General features: G+C 45.1%; 1 protein-coding gene and 1 pseudogene across 1 annotated transcript in view; one reads left to right on the top strand and one right to left on the bottom strand.

Annotated features, from left to right (window-relative positions):
- The window catches only part of LOC120849961 (sodium/nucleoside cotransporter 2-like), a 109,563-nt gene extending 109,420 nt beyond the window's left edge, over positions 1–143 (top strand). The window contains exon 8 of the mRNA XM_040222292.1: positions 127–143. Coding sequence (XP_040078226.1) covers positions 127–143 — 17 coding nt within the window. The remainder of the gene's footprint in view (positions 1–126) is intronic.
- A 4,163-nt stretch (positions 144–4,306) lies between these two features.
- LOC115310807 overlaps positions 4,307–20,230 on the bottom strand; it is a 40,745-nt pseudogene continuing 24,821 nt past the window's right edge.

Genomic DNA, 20,230 nt, shown 5'->3' with positions numbered 1-20,230 from the left:
TAGACAGGACATGCGCTTGTCCTGTCTACATGTTCTGTCCTTTGTCCTCTGTCTTACCTTTGCTGTACTTAATTTTTATATCTTGATCAATCAGTTATGAACTCTTATTTTTTCTCCATACTGCAGGGAGCCTGATACCCTGATCTTCCTCTTGAATGAAAAAAAACAAAAAACGCCGAAGCAAGCTTCTTTCTGGTGTCTCGCCCAACCACTGGCTAGCATAATAGTCATTTTAAATGCATTTCTCTGATTCTTTACTTACTAAGTTCAGAAAAGAACAATTATACCATATAATTATGACCCTCTACAATGAGAACTTCTACATAAGCTCGCCATCTCTCAAAACCTGAATAGGAAGAAGACATTTTGACGTTATATTTCCACAAACATAGTGCAAATGTCTGGGTGTTCTTTTTAATAAATATTAAAGATCTTGTTGGCGTATAGTCTACAATGATATATCAGAACAGGTAAGTCTATGGTCAGTCATATATTCGCTTTGAACACTCTGGCCGTTGGGATTCCTTTTGACGTTCTGCACTTCTCTGGTTCTTGGCCTCAGCAATAAAAACGTTCATATTCGCTGCTCCGACATTGGTAAAGTTTACCACACCGGCTATTGGGCTGTAATTTGTGCTGGGTCATCCAGTAAATTTATTTACTTTCAGAAAGCTGCTGCTCACCTGCTATGAAATTATGAAATATGTGTTACGACAGTATTGGACTTATTTACGTGGCGGTAAGAGCAGTCGCCACCCCCGCCCGTTTCGGTCTGGATGAGCATCGTGCAAGCGTGCGGTTGAGTATCACTACTGCGTGGTGCACGTTAAAAACCCGAAGCTAGCGGCTGTACTGCACTGGCTAAATTGCTTATCTACACCTGAGAGACAAGTCGCAAGCTGAGGCAAGCTAACTTCAGGCAGTATAAAGTTACATAAAAACACACAACATCATCTTCATTGTGTGGGGAGGTGGCGCACCTGGCGGTGATTATAGGAAGCAGGAACAAAAGAGTGAAAGCACGGGGAAGCCAGAAATCGGGCAGACATTGTCAGTATAAAAAAGGTTGTGGCTGTATTCGCTCTTTCTCGCGTGAGTTAACACATGGTGGCGCCAGTGTGCAAATAGCCCCAAACGCTTTCGGTTGCGAACTAGGCGTATGGTTACGCAGTATTTTCTAAATCAAATATACGCGCTATCTTTTGGAAATTGACTTATAGCGCTCTCAGACGTAATTCACTGTTATGATAAAAAGAATGAGTAAAAAACTAAGAAATATACTTGAACGAGAAGGGCGCCGGGACTACACAATAGGTGGCGCCACTGAGTTTGTTGAGAAATAAAAAGACGAATCGACGGTATTTTAAAATTAGATTATATCTATTTTAATATACAGTGGGTTAATCTTATGCCAAACATGTATCTTCCGTTCTTTTTTTATATAAGGGGGAGTGTTAGGCGAAAGCCGCCTTCACCACGTATATGTCGGACTTAGCGGATATTAGATGAACAAATAATCGTCATAAAAAGTTGACTAAGGAACTAAAATCTGTTTATTAAGTTTATAATTATTGGTTTAATGGTCATGTTACAATTGCAGCATTGGCGGCAAGCACTATTGGTTTCCGTGCTAATTAAAAAAAAACTGCGAAAAGTAATGCCTTTTTTTAGATATTAATCCACCAAGATTCGCGTTTTTTCTCCCGATTTAAAAATCGCGTCCAAAAAGTGCGCCGGAAGACCCGGCAATAATCTTGCTTGGAAGAGTGACGCAGTCGTTTCAGTCATATCGTCACTATATCGGCAGCTTGTCCTTGGTGCGTACGCCGATGACACGAGGGACGACGTTGCTGAAACGACTACGCCACTATTCTAAGCGTCATTGTGGACAGGGCTTGCACAAAACCTTTTAAAGAGCAAGGGTTAAGTGTTGTCCTGCGTCATTAGAGAAGGCCACAGTGGGCTAGAGATTGAACACGACCACGGCGTCAGGTTAGCGTTCGCTGGAACTCTAGTCAAATCAGTGAGAGCATGACTGTTAGCCGTACGCTGACGCCGTGTTATGTCCAATCTGCGGCCTGCAGAGGCTTCCTTTAGTTACGCAGAAAACTTCATCACTTGGGCTTTTTTCTCTAAGAGGTGTTAACTTGCAGCGCTCTTTTCGCGTCTAATTTATAAATCGGACGAGAAAACAAACACGAAAATTGCTCGATTAATTTCTAAAAAGCCACTACATTTTTGAAAAATACCCTCGACACCGGTTATAACGAAGTCAACGAGAATAGGAAATAACTTCGCTATATCCGCGATTTTATTATAACCGACTTCGGTTATAACGAAGTGCACAACGCAATGGGAAGTCGTGATCGCTTTGCTGTTGCCACTATTTCGTTATAACAGACTTCGGTTATAACGAAGGGCAAAAGGGAAGGGGAAGCCGTGATTGCTTCGCTGTAACCGCTTTTTGCGTTATAACCAACTTCGTTATAACCGGTCTCGACAGTAGTTCAAGTGGTCAAACCTCCAAAAGTTATTGGCCTAAATTCTGCAATTTCCACATAACCCATAAGATCAATAATTACCAAGGTAAAGTACATATTTTAAGTTAATAATTAATCTTACCTTAATGATGATACCCTTATAGAATGTCCGTAGAGCCTGATATATACATGGTGAGGACGGCGCTCGTTTAACTCATACCTTTTTTCTTTTAAACATGTTGAAATTAAAATTAAACACTCTGTATAATATCAGAAAGGTATCGGATATTAAGTGCATCTGGAGAATCAGTAAGCACATTCAGTAAATCTACAATATCAACGACAAACAAAGACTGCTGGTACAAACGAGACATCAAAAAGAAGGTATCAACATTGAGACCACTTAGAGTGCGTGTCGTTTTTACCCGTTGTCTCGGGGATTTTGTCATGCTTAAAGGATTGGTGCAACGATATTCAATTGGAGTGTTTTTCACTTGACACGAGCTTACTGGCACACCTGGGACTCAAGGATACTCACACGCAACGCCACTGGCCAAGCAACTCCTTTGTTGCGGTGTAATTTCAATGACAAAAGCGATAATTTTCATTCCATCTCTCCTTTGCGAAATTTGATGACGTAACGTGGCGATCGCAGTACACCCAAGTGACGATATTTGAATGCGGTTCATAGATTGGACCCGAGCATTGCGTGGGCACTCGACTTGGGCTCGTGATAATTGCTAGCTCAAGAAGCATTCGGGTAGTGACCCGTGTCCAATCGCTGCAACGACGACAACAGCCGAGCCATAACAATGTCTGGAACTCAGCGCTTGTCCTGCGCTTTGCCAACCCCAGCGCGTGGCTATGATCAACACTGGCGGCATATAATCGGCTCCAGATCACGTGGCCGCTTGTTCTGTCTGCGAGTTGAGGGGGTCAACGCTGCTCGTTTTTCTTTAATTTTTTTCTGGGACTTCTATTGCATGGGGTGAAAAACGAACGCGTGTTTCATATGTCATTAACGTGAGGGATCCGTTTTAAGCGGTATTTGCGCAAAGTACAAAAATTGTTGCATCGCTCCTTTAATACTCACTAGCTCGTTTGTGCCCTTAATTCAGTTAATGAGACGTTAGAAAACATGATTGCTCTTTGAAGACAGGGACATAGGAAGAACAGACACCACAGAGCACTCTAAGAAAAAATGGAGGAAAAAAGCAGCAACGGCACGTCTTCCTCCCTTTTACTGACGCACCCCCAAGCGGACACGAGAAAAGGGGAGGAACGAAGCGTTTTTCTCCTTTTCCAGGCAGACGGGAGAAAGCTTTCGCCCTCCCGACTCATCTTCTTTCGGTTTCGTTTTTCGAGCAGGTCGCGCACGTTGTTTAATAAATAGCTGTTGAGTTGATTGAGCTTCAGCGGCAGCGAAGGCCGCCTGTAATTCTGTCTTCTAGTCTAAACGTGTACAACATTTCGGTTCCATGGACGTTTTTATCACTAATTTTATCAAACGAACAAACGATGCCGCTAGAAAGAGCGAATTTCCGGAGCAGTTCCAGCAGCGCCACGTACACTGGATAAGATGGCCGTCTCCACATTGCGGGACTCACGCGGCACGGAACTGACGGAATGGGCCTTTTCCGCAAATGTTGGGCGCCATCTATCGGCAAGCAGGAGAGGCGTTTTTGATGGCCTGCCTTGCTTCCGGTTCTGCCCTCTCCAAGCTAAGTTGGCTGTCTGAACGCGGTCGGGAAATGCGCTCACTGCTCAGCATTTGTTTTTCCTCTATCCAATACAATTGACGAGCAGATTTGTTTTCAATTAATGCGTTAACTACGGACAACTTCGTCCGTTTGTACTTTTTTTTCCCCGAAAGAATGGACGACTGACTTCGCCGTGGCGTCCGTTGTGACTGACGACACCGTTGAAGCTCTTTTCGACCTATAAGAAAGTACAAACGGTTATATTAAACTAGGATTCATGTCATATGCAGTACCGGCAGTAAATTCAAAAAATATTCGAGACCAAGTTACAGTTAAGGAAAGTTTTTATTTTTAATTGCAAGCTATTTGTTTAATTTGCTCAAAAATTTTAATTGGCAAGATGTATTCTCATAAATGTGAAAGCTTACTCTAAACCATCCGAAAAACGTCGGCGCCTGAACGTACCAACGTAATTCTCATCAAAGGTTTATTTTAGTCGTGGATTTCACCTTTTGAAATTTCAACGCTTAGCTACATTTCCATTATAAAATGAGACCAACAAACTTGGCCGGGTCAACGGCGAACTTGTTCAGCGACTATACTAAATGTCGTTTACGAGCGCCGCTGATCCTGGCGAGTTCGTTGCTCTCGTTTTTTATTGAAAAAAAAGCACTACTTTGAAATTTCACAAGGTCAAATTTACCACTAAAATACATGTTAAATAAATATCTAAGATTAATACGTGCAGCCACCGATTTCTGAGCGAGCCTCGTCATTGATATCACCCTACATCAGGCTGCAGCTGTGTGTGACTGTAGGTCCTGAAGAAAAGGCACAAAATCGGCCACTTTTTTTTCTTTATTTTTAGTTCCGCGCCTGTAGACAATCTTGCAAACTTATTTTTTTTGTTTACTCGACACATACACGAGGACAACATATCAAGGCGATTGTTTCCGATTTCTTACTTAACCACAAGACCAGCAGATGCGGTCGTGGTAGCGATAAATCACTGGCACGTTTTTGTTTACCAATGTGACGGTCTCGCGTTGCTACGCAAACTGCCTGTCTGCTTTTTGGTTGTTGCAAACATTGTAATAACCCACAGTTTTGAAATATGTATAAAGCATTGAGGTAAAGTGGCTATGCTACACAGTATGTTGCTACGTGCGCACACAGAAAGTGAAATGGGAGCAGACCTAGAAACGCCAACTCCGAGGCGTTCGCTCTGCGTGGCACATAAGCGACACGACAGCATGCCTTACGAATCTGCTGACTTGTATTCACACACGCATAAAAAATGAAGGATCAAAAACATAAACCTTCCTTAAAGTGGCAGCTGCAAACGTGGAAGTGCTTTGAAGGCTTCCTTTACGAGCTGTCCGCATTGTATCGCTGGATCGCCCGAATCCCGAGCTGCCACTTAGTCGAGTGCAGGCTAATAGAAGGAAACCCAAAGAAGCTTAAACCGCGACAACGCTTGCTGCCGTTGCTGCAGCCAACAACGAAACAGTGCTAGGGACTGTCGGAGAGCTTCCAAACGCGCGACCACCTCTGCCTCCTGCAGCCCCGAGCCGGACGTACCACGCCACCAAAAATGGCGGACTCCTGTCTGCTGCTGCCGCGCATGCGCCGTGGAAACCCCGGAAAAGGCCCATTACAGTAGCGAAACCACGCGGAACTGTGTCGACGTTTTCGACGTTATGGAAATCGCAGGAACTGCGTCCAAGACACGCAGGTTCTGCTGCCGGCTTCCTGGGTGTCTCCCGTGCTGAGTTCGGTTCTGTTTTCCGATGCCGAGTGCAACCGGCGTTCAACGTGGTTCTGTATTTGTGCGTGTCAGCAACATAGCAGCCAGACTTGTACGTAATCCGTTACAAGCAACGGAATTGCTTGTAATTTCTTACATTTATCGTTAATTTGGTAACGGATTAATTACATCTTTTCTAGAGTAATTTTAAAGTAATTCGCTTACATGTTTTACATAACGGATTCCTTGTAATCCGTTACATTTTTTTTTAGAACCAGCCCCCCCCCCGCCTTTCAAAAGAAAAGGTCGTTTTTATTTTGGTAAAGTTAAGCGCAGTGACACTGTCACGCGCATCGGCCAGCGCAAAGGGGGACGCGGACCATTCGTCACATGTCGATTCGTCATAGGACGACTGGTAGCAGGACCATTCGTCACAGCCGAACATTCGTCATAGGATAACTGGTAACAGGACCATTCGTCACAGCGGAACATTCGTCATAGGATGATTCGTCCACCAGACGATTGGTCACAGACTCACAGCGAGTGTTCCGGGAATGGTATTAGTTTTTAAACCGTAATATTAAGCAACTGACTATGTTCGCTGAATTGCAGTAACAATAATATCAAGCTATTGTTCATTGTATGTTTGGCAGTACACACATTTGAACTCAAAGACCACCGTATGTATAATTGCATAGGACGGGCGAAATTGTTTGTTCAGTCCGTTGTGCATTGGAGCATAAAATGCTTGTATCAGGCGTTCCGAAATACATGTTCGGAAGACGGAAGACTTGATAGAACAATTTTATTGGAGAGAATCAAAAGGCAAGGTTTCGCGCAAGCGCCCTCAGGCACTCCATGCGGCGGGTGCTGCTGTAGTTTTCGACGATAAATCTGATGCGCTTGTTACAGTCCGCGTGCTTTTTTAAGACTCTTGTTAAAGGGAAGCTACGGAGCTTCTTAGAAAAAATGAGTTAGAAGTGAATTCTAGTGTATTTTTACCCCGTGAACCCGAATACCCAAACCATTTGCTGCGTAAGTATTGTTAAACGCGAGAAAAACGCGAAAGACAGTCGCTGTCCGTGACGTCATCGACGGATCTTTTGGCTGCCCAAGGCTAGGGAGGCGGGGCATCAGCCCTATTTTGAAATTGCTCTTGTGGCTCTCCGGCGCGTCGCATTGAAATATAATTTTGATATGTGTTATTCTAAAGGCCAAATGAACGCAATTCAAGCGTTTTTTCTCAAATGTAGAAGTGCCCCATCTTCCCTTTAACGTCGTCCCGCCTTGAGCCTGGGCAATCTTCATCTCGGTCAGAGAGTGCTCCTTCTTCAGGCAGTCCAAGAAGAACCAGAGGTTTGGCGCTGTACAGCCCATGTTCCTCTGAAGAGAAGAAAAAAATCAAAACGACGTTATATATTTAAAAAGTGTAAACTTTAGGACGTAGGAGAGGAATGGCACATTGAAATTAGCACTACGTGTGCCCGGTTCGTCTCCCTGTTCGCTGTATTCTTTGTGATGTTTCCATTTTGCCGCCAATGTTATGAAGGTAGTACAAAATTGAACCAGCTGGTACACACAAGGTTATCAATATAATTTCCCCCGCCACAACAACTTCAGTATGCATAACCCTAAAAAAGACAATTTAGAACCCATATTCCGATGCAAACAGCATATCATGCTTTCGCTTCTGTCCTCGTTTGTTAATGTGGTAATTAGCATTATGTACGCATGACGAGTCTCATTATTATGCAATAACCATTCTCACATATACGTATAGCTGCTGCGTAACACCCACTTGCCCAACCTTAGAAAACTTACCTGGAAACCTCTGTGCCACGCCTCAACGCTGTTATTCGTTCTTGGCATGTCCTCCAAAGTCGACTCTCTGTCGGACCACACCTCTGGCGGAAAGAGTGCGGAGCACAGGCCATTCCGTCGGGGTCTGCCGACGTAGGTGTCCTCAAAAAAGTTCGCCACTGGAACGGCCTCCACCGGGATTACCTCCAATAAATCTTGAAAGGCTTCTGGGATTTCAGCGGTCGGGAGAAATGCCAGCGATGGGAACATCCTCCTTTGAAGAATGAAAAGAAGAATATTGCTGTATTGGGATTGACATCAAAGAGCTCTCATATGATATTCATAGAAGTTCAGGTCACTCACCAGCACTGCAAAGTCCTCTTGTGTGTTGTATGTACTCTGCAGGCCGGAAGCGCAGACCCTCCGGTACACCGACTGGCTCAGATGGAAAAAACACCCTTGAGTCCTGGCGTATAAGATCTTGGACGGCATTCATAGCCGCGATCTCAAAGTCCGAGTACACGACTTTAATGCTGTGGCGATCCATGGCGTTGAGAAGAGCAGCAAAAAACCTAGCAAAAGTATAAAAAAAAGCTTCCGTCACAAAATTATTTTAAGTAATTATTTCCTACCGCAACCATTTGCTCACTCTAGACAGGAAAACTGCTGTAGGAGAAAAGAAACCACTGGTGATGCTGAAAAAATACGAGTAATTACCTTCTGTAAGTGTCTTCTGACTTGCTAGGTAGCAGACCGTATGCCATTGGCATTACCACTCCATGAAGTACAGCGTGCACTGTATAAAGCTGGTAGAATAGAGGTGGCGTCACCTTGAAGGTCCCGTCTACTAGCAACACGGTAGACTGAGCCAAGTGGTGCAAGTTCTTCTCGGTTGCGAAGATGAGGATTCTTGCTGAGTCGCCATCTCCACTATCATGCAGGAGAAAGGACTCGCCTTTGCTTGTCACCTGCAATGAGATGCAAAAAGCATTAAAGGGGCAGTCAAGTGGTTTTTGAGTTCGTGTTTTGGTAATGACAGCTGAATTTAGAAGCCTTAAGTATTCCTAAAAACCAAAAAGTATAGTCATACGGTGATTATTTCTTTAATAAAAATGTAATTGAAGGCCGCCAAACCTCGGATCCATCCGAAAACGAAACCACTCTCATTGGTCGTCGCACGCTTATCAAAAGGATCTCGGGCCAATGGCGTTGGACGACGTTCCGTCGCGCAGTGTTCCCGGGGTAGCCGCATCGGCCGAACCTCTTTGTCATTCGAGCTTCGATCATGGCGGAGTTCTCTACGCTCGAGGACCTGACGCCGTTAGAGGTTGAAGTTCTTCGGCGGACAGCCGACCTGGGGATGATTTCCTATGACGCCACTCCGACGTGCGATGTGGACGATAGCAGCGCTTCGGAGTCATGATCGGGTTCCGAGGACGACGAAACGCAGACCTTTTCGGGCGTTCTTCGATTTGCGGTTGGGGCAAGTCGTAACCAAACCAACGTTTGACATCGCAGCGTTACCTCTGGTACGTGATGTCAAACGATGTCGCCACGTTGACTTTCGCCTCGGGAGAACGGGGGGAAGGCTGGTTCAGACATGTGCAACGAGCGCGTACCTACGACTGCGTCCGTTGCAACCGGAACGATCGCACTGCGCCGCGCGTACACACACCTGTAACCACTACAACAAGCGCAGCGGGTCGTCAGCACGGCGACCGCTTCTGTACGCCGCCGTCAGCTGTGTCAGCGGCCCCTCTAAAAAAGGGGACGCACTGCTACTCAATGCCGTAACAGAATATAGACAGACAGTTTTCTAGTCTAAAGCTTTATTATTTTTTCTTGATAGGCTTGCAGGGTACAGCGAATGAAAAAAATAAAAAGATGCAGCGCCGTCTTGGACGATCACGACTCTAATACACGACATTGCAATAGTACAAATATCGCCACACGCCTTTTCTACGATTATAAAAGACAATGTAATCTTAGCAGCGATATAGCAACGTAGAAATATGATTTCGTGATCAGATAGACGTTGCGAGCGTTCAGGATTGCTAACACTATTCACTTTTCTCCGGTGATGAAAACGCGTGAAAATTCGTATCCTTTATACGGTACGCGCCAGTAATACCTTGAACTTGAGCACACGCATGAAATGCGCCAAATCAGAAATCCGGGCGATGTTCGAGGACACAAATGCTTAGAAAGCACCACTGTAGTCGAAGTAAACAAACACGACGGCACGGGCGTTTCTGCTATCTTGAGAGTGCCGCCACGACATCGCCGCACGAGTAGGTGCACTCTAAAAAAAAAAGGTGTCAAGGGAGAGTAAGTGCCCTAACTTACTCTCCTTTAACTCTATCTGCATGGAAGTTACTCTTTCCCGACCGCTTCTTTCGATGATACTCTACCTTAACCCTCCCTCGACCTCGAGAGTAACTGTAACGAGAGTTAGTTTCTCCTCGCGATATCACGGGCTGTCGATAGATGGCGCCGCTATGGGTTCGGCGCAAGTTCGACGCTGTTCGGCGCAGGTATTTTTTTCGTTTTCTCGGGGAAACCTTTTTTTCCTATCCGCTCTTCTTTTTGCTTTTTTTTTCTTCTTCTTTTTTCTTTTTTTTGGGGGGGGGGGGGGGGAGATGAGCAAGGCAGTTTTAATAAATGAGTTGGTACAGCCTGCCTTGACGGGTTTATATTTCAGTATTTATTAACTTAATTATTACCTGCGGCAGGAAGATCATTGGAGCGGGGGACACTCCTTTATCCAAGCAATAGGCAATTAATGTTTTTGCTAGACAGATATATTAAACAATAAACATATAGATCAGTGTGTAAACGGGTGTATGAGCGGATGCTGACGGGCGTGTGCGATTATGTTTCGTTGCATAAGTGCCTAGGGTTGTTATGTAGCCCAGAGATGTTTTTGGGGCATTGTTATATTTTTGGGGGGTCGTTTCAAGTTACTGCTGAGCCCGACCTCACTGATCGTAGGAACAGGTATATGTATAAAAAAAGTATTTTTTCCACATTCGCATTAAAAGCAAGCAAAGAGGAAAACCTCCCTCCGTGACAGAAGAGGTCGGCTTCGCGCGGTCTATTGCATACGCCACGTGACGACCATTTCATAAAGCGTCGCCCTAAACACGGCGTTCGTTTCGAAGCCATGTATAGGTTCAAAAAACCTATACATGGCGGCAAGCCATGTTTATGGTACGTGACACTAGGGGCTCCCTTATTTTCACAGCCGTGGAGAAAATAAACGACGGAGCCAGAGCGTTTGGAAAAGTTGTTAGCGATGATTTCCAATCTTGTTATGCGGTCTTTGTTTTGAGTCATTAAATAAACTTGGCTTGACTACTACCTTTTTTTTCAATATTTACATTTTACTTTCCGAAGCGCGGGAGTCGATCAGTCTTTTGCTCTGTTCAAGAAAAGCTCTGGGGGGTTAAACCTTTAACTCTGCACAGTTTGCTACATCCTTTAACTGTTTTAACCTCGCTCTCCGAAGCTCCCTTGACAGGAAGGTTTTCGATATAACGGAACATTCAAGATCGCTGCTCTTTTCCGCTGTTCATCAAACAGTTCCTAATGTACAGCGGAAGCACCGTGTAGCATTCCGGATATCGATATTTGTGGTACGGATCTCACTGGCTTTAAATATAGATACATTAGTGTGTATTACAGAAGTCTTATTTCGCTGTCCAACAGAGCCACATTTAAACTGCCATTGACGGGTTCACCTTACGTTCAGTTGATTCTACACAGCAAGCGATAGCTCAATTATTTTGGGAAGAACGTAGACTGCTCTTTGTCGCCCTACGATATGTTAAAAAGTATGCTAAGCTTCTTATGTTCAATGTCCCCGAGGTACGAAACACGGACGACAGAAGCTCAGTTAAAATGAATGAGCGAAATTGTCCGTATGTTCTGTAACTAGCGGTAGCTTCCTCCATCTAGCATGGCCTTTGAAAAAGCCTGTGTCTGGAGTGCCGTGGTACTCTTGCCAAGCGTTCAGGTGCCCACGTCCGATAGCACTCTAAGCACGCATTGGAGTGCAATCCGAAGGCCCTAAATGGGCCGTACAGAGGACGTGCGTCAGCGCGTCCCGAGAAGCATAGCCTGCCGCATCCGTAAGCTAAAGAAATCCGATTTACAAAAAAATGTTCACCATCGAAGTGCTTCGGAAGTGAGGGAAGTGTCGCAAGCGGAAATTTAGAGGACCCAGAGGAAATTAGAGAGTAAATAAATTTAGACGAATTTAGAAGACAAATAAATCTGTCTTTTACAGACAGCCAAATTTACTTATAAGCTTGGTCTTGGTACCAATCCAGCCAGCTGAAAGTCATGATGTGGAACGATTGTGAACTTTAATTTGGTCTCCTGTGTTTGTTAGTTACCGAATCGAGAACAAACCAGCACCGACCAACCAGCTCTTTTACGACGCAAATAGTTTCACGAAAAAACTTTTAAAAAAAACTTCGAAAAGACAAATAAATAAACACAAAAAAGATGGTGTGGAATGGGGCATGCTGCGGACACTAAAGTTCGTTAATATTTTTTTTTTTTTTTGTATGGAGCATTAGTGCAAGCTGGGTGCGCAAGGAACGAGCGAGGCGCCCGTTGAGTCCGGATTCCCTGGATTACCGCCTTCGGACGCACACGCTGTCCTCAGTTGCCACACAAAGCCTTTAGTCATGGATCGGGGACTTTATCCCCCGTAAGCTGACAGCGCGGTGGAAACTACGTGCTTGTTAGACCGTTTGACTGTCAGTCTCGCACCACGTGATCACCCCTTCTCCGCATACACACGCGAGGCGAGCGAAATCAAGCGATAGGAGTCAGGCCACTGAATGGTTGGCTAACGCTTAGCTTCACCGCATTGTCAACTTAGAGATGAACGAAATAAGAGCTCACCTCTACAATCTATTTCCGGCCTGTTATCGCCTGACATCACTTTCTGCGCGCGAAACCTCCAACCTTGAAAGCAACAAGGTCGTTTTGCCCACGATCAAGCTTCCCGGAACTTTAGAACGGATGCCTTGCGAACGATGGGGCCTAGGAAAAGTAGCGCTGCCATAATTTTTTTTTTTTTTTTTTTAATTCTGTTTTTGATTTCACGAACGGTTTCGGAATATATGACCGAATACCGTTTTGGCATCTCCACAGAACTAAGATTTAGTGACACTATGAATGTTAACCATTTTGTTCTTAGCCCGAGACTGAGGGGTGTCCTCGACTGTTCATTTTTCTTCTACTTTGAAACTTTCCTCTTTTCCTGCCTCAGTCTCGGGCTAAGAACAAAATGGTTAACATCCACCAGCTCGCCTGCGAAATCACTACATTATCATTTATTACTATGAATGTGTCATTGATAGTAGGTATTTCATGCGCAATTATGCATAAATATATAGGACAACGATAATTTATTTGTTATGTTTGTGAACACGGAAAATACATAAATGAATTAATTCATATATTTATAAAAGTATCTGTTTCACATTTTTTCTCAAGAAGGTCTTTCTCGCGCGCTTCATGGGTAACAACACAATCATTTAAGTACTAACGTGTGCACTTATATGGCAGAATTTTTTTTATTTTTATACAAAAGAACCTTACGTTAATTTACCTTAATTACTTTTCTCGATTAAATTTTCCCTATAATAAGGGACGTGCTTAAATGCATATATGCTTCTGTGCAACCCTGCTGTCATTGCTGCCAAGAAAAGCAAACATCTTTTTGATAGGACAGGTCAGGACTGCTTATATTATAAATTTGAAATAAACATCCGTGCCAAAATCACCGGTGCATTTCCAATGAGAGGGGCCGCCATCCCGTGCTCGCCTGGCGTATAAATGATCAGTGACTCGTCACTCGTAATCTATAGATAGTATTTCGGATGAAAACATTATTTCAAAGCAAATGAGGGCGAAATTACAGTCGATGTGCCAGAGTGAATCGTTAATTAAACAAGAGCCCCACCTACACCAAATCTATGACGTCGCGCTTAGGCGGTGGTGCAGCCTGTTGAACGGAGCATGGCCGAACGCTTCACACTTCGGAAAATGGGTACATGCAGCGCGTCGTGCGCGGAGCTCTTGTGTGCAAACGCGTGCTTGTTTACACGCAATGAGTTTGTGTACACTCGATTCAAAGGTCAAACTGTTCGTGAGAGATTATTCGGCGTGAAGTCGGTCTGCCTTTCAAGATTTGCGACACTGGTTCGCGCTGTACATGAGACACGCGTAGCTAGTGCAGCACGACCGCTAACCTGAGGTCGTTAACGTGCATCACGCGCTATACTTAGTTTCACCTCCGAATGAACCGCAGATGATGATTCAGTGCTTGTGCATCCGAGAGCGCTCGTGTGCCCGCCGAGGCGTCATCCAAAACAATTAGCTCGCGCTTTTAGCACGTGTGACCAACAATGGTCCATGCTGAGTTGAGACGAAGTATTCCTGGTGTTCATAGCACGTTCTGCAGAATAAGCTTGCGCTCCTCGTGCTCCTAGCTCCAACCAGTCAGCGACTCGCGCGGGCTAGCGCGAAATCCTCCCTTTGAAACATAAATTTCTAGCGCAAGCGGTCATTCCGCGAAAACACCTCTGAAGGCTGCACTTTTGTGCCGGTAGCCTTCGCTGTTTAAGGACAAGCCTCGGGCAGGTGCAGCATTCGCGCGGAAATATATTTTGGTGTTGTAGTAGTATTTTGAAGTGCAGGAGAAAAGCTGGAAGCCACCCGCATCTATTTCACGAGCAGAGTGCTCGCGAAAGTAGCATAAGTACTTTTAACGTAAGCTACCACTTTTAGAAACAGATTGTAATTGTTTAAATAATCTTCTATTTGTTCTTTTTTTCCCAAAAAATTGATTCGTGATTGGAGTGATCTCCCAGAATACCGGTCACCAGTGATACCTGTATAGTGCCATATTGGCGTGACATTTGAGTGCTGTGCTCTTGATGCATCGTGTTCCTTTTTATTATTCCTGTTTTTTTTTTTTGTTTTTTTTTTTTTTTGCAATTTGACAACTGGACGTTTATGTAGTCGGACGCTGTGTTTCTCTATCTGTGACAATTTTATAGTTTATGTACGAAATTAATCCCTAAAATAATGCCCTCTGCTCACTGTAGGCATTTTATAAATAAATAGAACAAATAAATATCCGCGGGAAGGGTGCGCTAATAACTGAATGAATAATTTTCGATTAGTCTTTCAAAGGTTGGTATTTTACGGCAGTTAATCATTCAAATATTAAGCTGAGATCTGTTTTTGTAGTGAAGGCAAGTGAAACCGTTCGCGGGTTTTAGAGATTCGAAGAGCTATCGCTGTAAAATGATAAACACTCTCCAATGTACTTTTTTTTTTTTGTTCGGACATGTTGGTTTGAATATATTTACTGTGGCGGATGCTTTCAACGCGTGAGCTCTTATTTTTTGGGGGCATTCGTTCAGTAGTGCACCCGCTCTCTGTTGCCTCGGTATTACGTATATCATATGATAATTAACCCCTCCAACTAGCAATCCGGAAAATGGGTTTTATCGACGTGTTTGATCCGCTATGGCAATCAGTTTGTTGGAGGATGCTTCATCGACCAAATCGTCTCGTCGACACTGCGCTGTCCCATCGACGGTTTCATCAAAACGAGCGTTGTGTCGTTTCACAACATAGCTTGCTTTGCGATAGCATTTATGGGCGAGCTCTGCGCACTTTACGCGTCCGTAACGGTCCGCCGGTCGGTCGTCTGTAACCATACAACAGATTGGAGCCACCACATAACCACAGTGGAAATAGCGCTCCATATAATAGTTACAAGGTCACGTGACTATAATCCGTGCGGGCGATGTAAACATCGTCACTGATGAATCCATGAATCCCGAACAAGAGCTCTGCCGGACAAAAGCTTTTCGATGACCCGTACGAAACCTCAGCACTTTTTTTCAGAGACTGGGATAAAAGTACATCCTTTTATGACTACACATGAGCAAAGGGTTAATGAAGAATTTCTTTTATTTTATTGCCGATCTTGATATGAAAACCGTATCTTTGTTTCTGGAAACCGAAAACTACGATAAGAAATGTCTCGATATGGGCTCATCGGGGCCGCCAAATGGGGCTGCCGATGTCTGCGTCAATGCCTCGTCATTCCGTCGCGACCAAATGCATGGGACCTTTCGCTCCAGATTATTATGTTGACTTTACGACCTCGAGAGAAAAGCTTCGTGCTCTAACTACGGGTTTATGAACTCCATTTCGTGTCCAGTGAAGAACCCCGTTGCGATTGACAGGACAAGAACATATTCTGAAGCGTGGTTATACAAGGACGGCTCTATGACTTTACGGCACTACTGCTGCCACAATAACACGCCGAATGCCTCCAACATGGCACCAAGGCACTGATAGTAGACGATAACGTCGTGTTTGGTTTAGAGTTTAGCCGGAAATAACGTCAGCTGCAAAAAGCAAAGCGCAAAAAAAAAGAAAAAAAAAAAAAGAAGCGAGCACAAAGAAGTTGCCAAATGCCCCACGACTGACACCCCACCCTTTAGCCCCGCCTTTAAAAGGCTAGCTTGATCAGAAGCCCATGACACGAATCCCCAGATCATACGGCCGGGTCCTCACCGTGACAGTTGAGCCTTCTGCTTTTAATTAAGAGACAGTAAGTGTGCACGCGAGCGTGTGTAACGTAATCATGCCGTCATTTGTAGACCCTCAACATATTAGGTTAAGACATGGAACAATGCTGGTTGAAGCTCGCACAGGGATTCTGCACGTGAGGCTATAATGCTACACCCGTACGATCGCCCACATGTGGTTGGTATTTTAGACTACCGATCTGGCGCAATCTACATGTTTGCGTGCATGTTCTTTTTTTTTTGGTGGGCATGTTTTGTTGTTTTGTTTATTTTGAGGCATAACCTAGTTAGCTTCGCTGGTGCTCCGAGGCAACGCGAAAGTGGCTGACGATTTTCTTGAAAATCATATTGCCTCTTTTTTTTTTTTCGTTGGGAGACATTTGATTTATCATTCTCTTTTTAATTTTGACATTAGGCTTCAAGCTGAGTTCGGAGTGTCGTGTCTGCCAGACTCTTTTTGTCTTCTTGCTCTAGAGCTGTCATGTCTAAGCAATCTCTACCACATTGGTTTTTTGGATACCCGGCAAGCAAATACCAACAGAGACAAACGAAAGAATTCGAGCGCCCTTCTCCCGCACGGAAGGGGGGGGGGGGGGGGGGGGGGAGGGCGCACGCACCGACGGCCTCGAAACGGAATGCTTACAAGGTCGCTCGGCCTGGTGCAAGACCTCGTTCTTTCCCTGGGAAAGGGCGAGAGAGGGTAATGAGAGAACAGTTCTCCTCCTGTTTTCCCCACACTGCCCCCCACACCCATCACCAATCTCTTCTAATCTCTTCTTTGCAAGCGAAGAGGACTCGTCCTTGAAGGAGGACTCCCTTCATTCCTACGCTGACAATGTCGAGCGAGCTAAGCGCCCACCGGACCAGTTATCACCTGCCTCGCTCTCTGCGCGTGGTTGCAGAAGGAAGCGTGATCACGTGGTTAAAGACAGACGTGCGATTAGTTCACCGGGCACCCCTTAGATTCCTCTACACTTTCAGCTTAGGAGTGACGGAGCCCAGCACGCAAAACACACACACTAAAAAAAAAAAAAAAAAAAAGAGACGAAAGCGTTGAGAGGCGCGCGCGGGCGCGCGCGGCAAAACACCGACGCCGTCGAGGCGAGATCTCTTTGCCTTAGGGCATTTCGCCATCGGAGCGGCGTAGGGAGGCCTACCCGAAAGCCGGCGCACTCAGCTCGCGGACGAAGACGTCTGTCACGTGATGTTTACTGGGCGCACCGTCGACACCGCTGCGTTGGCTCGCCGACGGCAGCTCTTCCGTGACTTCGTTGCCGCGACCTCTTGTCACCATTCAACCGCACTTAAAAGGTAAGTAGCTCATTTTCGCATGCGCCTTGAGAGATAATCGAAGTGCAGAAGGAATGAAAGACGGTAACTTAACGCGATAGCCCGTGTTGTGTCAGAAAACGCGCTCAACCTTGTTGCTTCTGCTTTCCCCACTCAGTTGCACGAGGGCAACGCATCCTCGCATGAGACTCGACTCGATTGATGTGTCCAGGACAAGGGCTCATATCCATGGGAGTTCGGTTTGCTCTGGTTTCTTCCAAACACTTTTTGTTCGTACCTTTTCGCTTTCCGGCGCCGTAAGAAGAACGGAAGAAATCGAAAACACTGAACCGCACTCGTTGAATAATTACGATGGGCGCTCTCGCGTGCTGAAATTTAAAGATTGGATGTCATGTTTTCTTTAGTCTACTTATCTATGTAAAAAAAAAAAAAAAAAAGTTCTTTTCTTAGGCAGTGGTGTGTTCGTTTCACATCGTGCATCCCCGCTCCGCGAATGCGGCCACCAGACGGTCATGTTACATGTCGAAAAATTGCCTTTTTGGAGCGTTGCGGAGGCTGGCGGCAGCGTGCTGAAGTTACGTGTTTTACTCGTTCGTCGGTATTCGCTGAAAAAGTTATTTAAAACCCTGTGTAAGCCGTGAGGCTTGCCGTTGAGAACACGTCAAAAGTTTTAGGGAAGCGCAGTGCCGTAGGAAAAAAGCGCAATTCGTCGAAATCAAGTTTACCGCGGCGTGATCAAAGCTTCCTCTGCCTTCGCGCGCTTGGATACCGATCAAGAATCGGCGCCGCGGCAAAGTTTTGAAGGTGTGTCGCGCGTAGATGTTTTTGGGCGTCATATATCGGGCACGGAGTTCTGGGTCGTCCAGCTGTTCCGGCAAGTTGCTTTGAATAAAGGGGGAAAACAATATGGACGGTTGCTCTTATGCACTATTAACCATGTTCCATATCTGCTCTAATGGATCACATGGCAGCACAAATAGAGCAACGCTGTGGAGTAAGTTTGGTTTTCGAAGGCAAAACTACAAGACAGCGAGAATTAAAATTTTTGAAGCGCGACCCATACGGTCGTGTGCAGTCCCTTGGCCAATCACAATTAGGCGAGTCGCGCTCAAACGTCAAGTGCAATGAAGTAGGTTTATAATGGTTCAGCACTAATCAGTAATGAGGAGCTATCGTGCACAATATTCTGTAAATAGTCTAACAACGAAAAAAGACGTACTGAGTGCGACACAGTTTGTGCGAACAAGTAATCGCCGGTTTTTCCAGTTTTTCTCTTTGAAACCAAGGAATGTCATCCAAGTTATTATTGCTACGGAAAGAGCTCATATAATGTAAGCAAAAACATTTCGTGCTCGCTAATACTAATTGGAAGTAAAATGTGCCGATGTCGTGTTCGCGCTAACAGTATCATGATGTGTACCTTCCCCTCCTCGTTCGTTGCCACTGGCCACTGGATCAAGCTCTTTCTGGACCGCAAGTGCCGGAAGTTACAAATACAGGGTGTCACAAAAGAAAATTTACACGGTCTTTTTTACTGCAAAAATAAACTAGGCATCGCCGAACGCTCATTCTCCGCCCAAAGGTAGAGATAGAGGTCACAGCCAGATGCCAAAGTTTCAGCCTGATCCGATAACTTAATCAAAAGTTATAAGTGATTTTCTGAAAATTTCAATGTAAAAATGGAGCCCATTTTTGCCCGTTTTCGGTTTCTGGTGCCATAGAGCCCCATGTGTTTGAAAACTCTGTCGGCAACCATTTTCCCATTGAAATTTTCAAAAAATCGCTTATAACTTTTGATTAAGTTATCGGATCGGGCTGAAACTTTGCCATCCGGTTGTGACCTCTAGCTCTATCTTTCGGCAGAGAATGAGCGTTCGATGATGCCTAGTTGATTTTTGCAGTAAAAAAAATTGTGTAAATTTTCTTTTGTGACACCCTGTACAGTCGTCGGGGTAAAGTAAAATGCTGCTCCAGAAGCACATATGGCTTTACACACATTGCACTCGTAAAACACATTTACACGTCGATTCTTTATTGTCACCCGAGCATGCGAAGGCGCAGAGACGCAGTGCTTTTGTGGGCCCGGGAAGCTTTGATCACGCTGCTAGACCGGTGAAGCGTGCTTTCGACAAGTTGTGCCTTTTTCCTGTGGCACTCTGCTGCCGTAAAAATTTCCACGTTTTCTCAACGGCAAGTTTCACGGCTTACACAGGGTTTTAAAAAACTTGTTTGGCAAATGACGACAAACAAGTAGAAAACATGTCTTCAGCTAGCTGCCGCCATCCTCCACCACGTTCCAAAAACAATTTTTCAATGTGCAAGATGGTTGTTCGCTGGCCGCACTCGCGCTGCAGCGAGCAAGTGGGGATGCGTGATCCGGCAATTGTCATAGAGACCGGTGGTTCGTTCGTTTCGCGGTAGGCCTAGCGGGCGAACGACGACCGTGCTTGCATAACATACCGCAGGATGGCGCCAACAACATCATTAGATGCTGGCTGAAAGCAGACGATGACGTGCCACCTGCTTTGGCCGCTATGATTTATTAAATACTTTCAGCGGATATGATGTGTTACCGCTCGATAA

This window comes from Ixodes scapularis, unplaced genomic scaffold (genome assembly GCF_016920785.2).
Source record: "Ixodes scapularis isolate PalLabHiFi unplaced genomic scaffold, ASM1692078v2 PGA_scaffold5__190_contigs__length_132052651, whole genome shotgun sequence".
In the NCBI taxonomy this organism is placed as follows: Eukaryota; Metazoa; Arthropoda; class Arachnida; order Ixodida; family Ixodidae; genus Ixodes; species Ixodes scapularis.
Note: the sequence above shows the minus strand (reverse complement) of the source record. Positions and strands in the feature narration are given on the sequence as shown.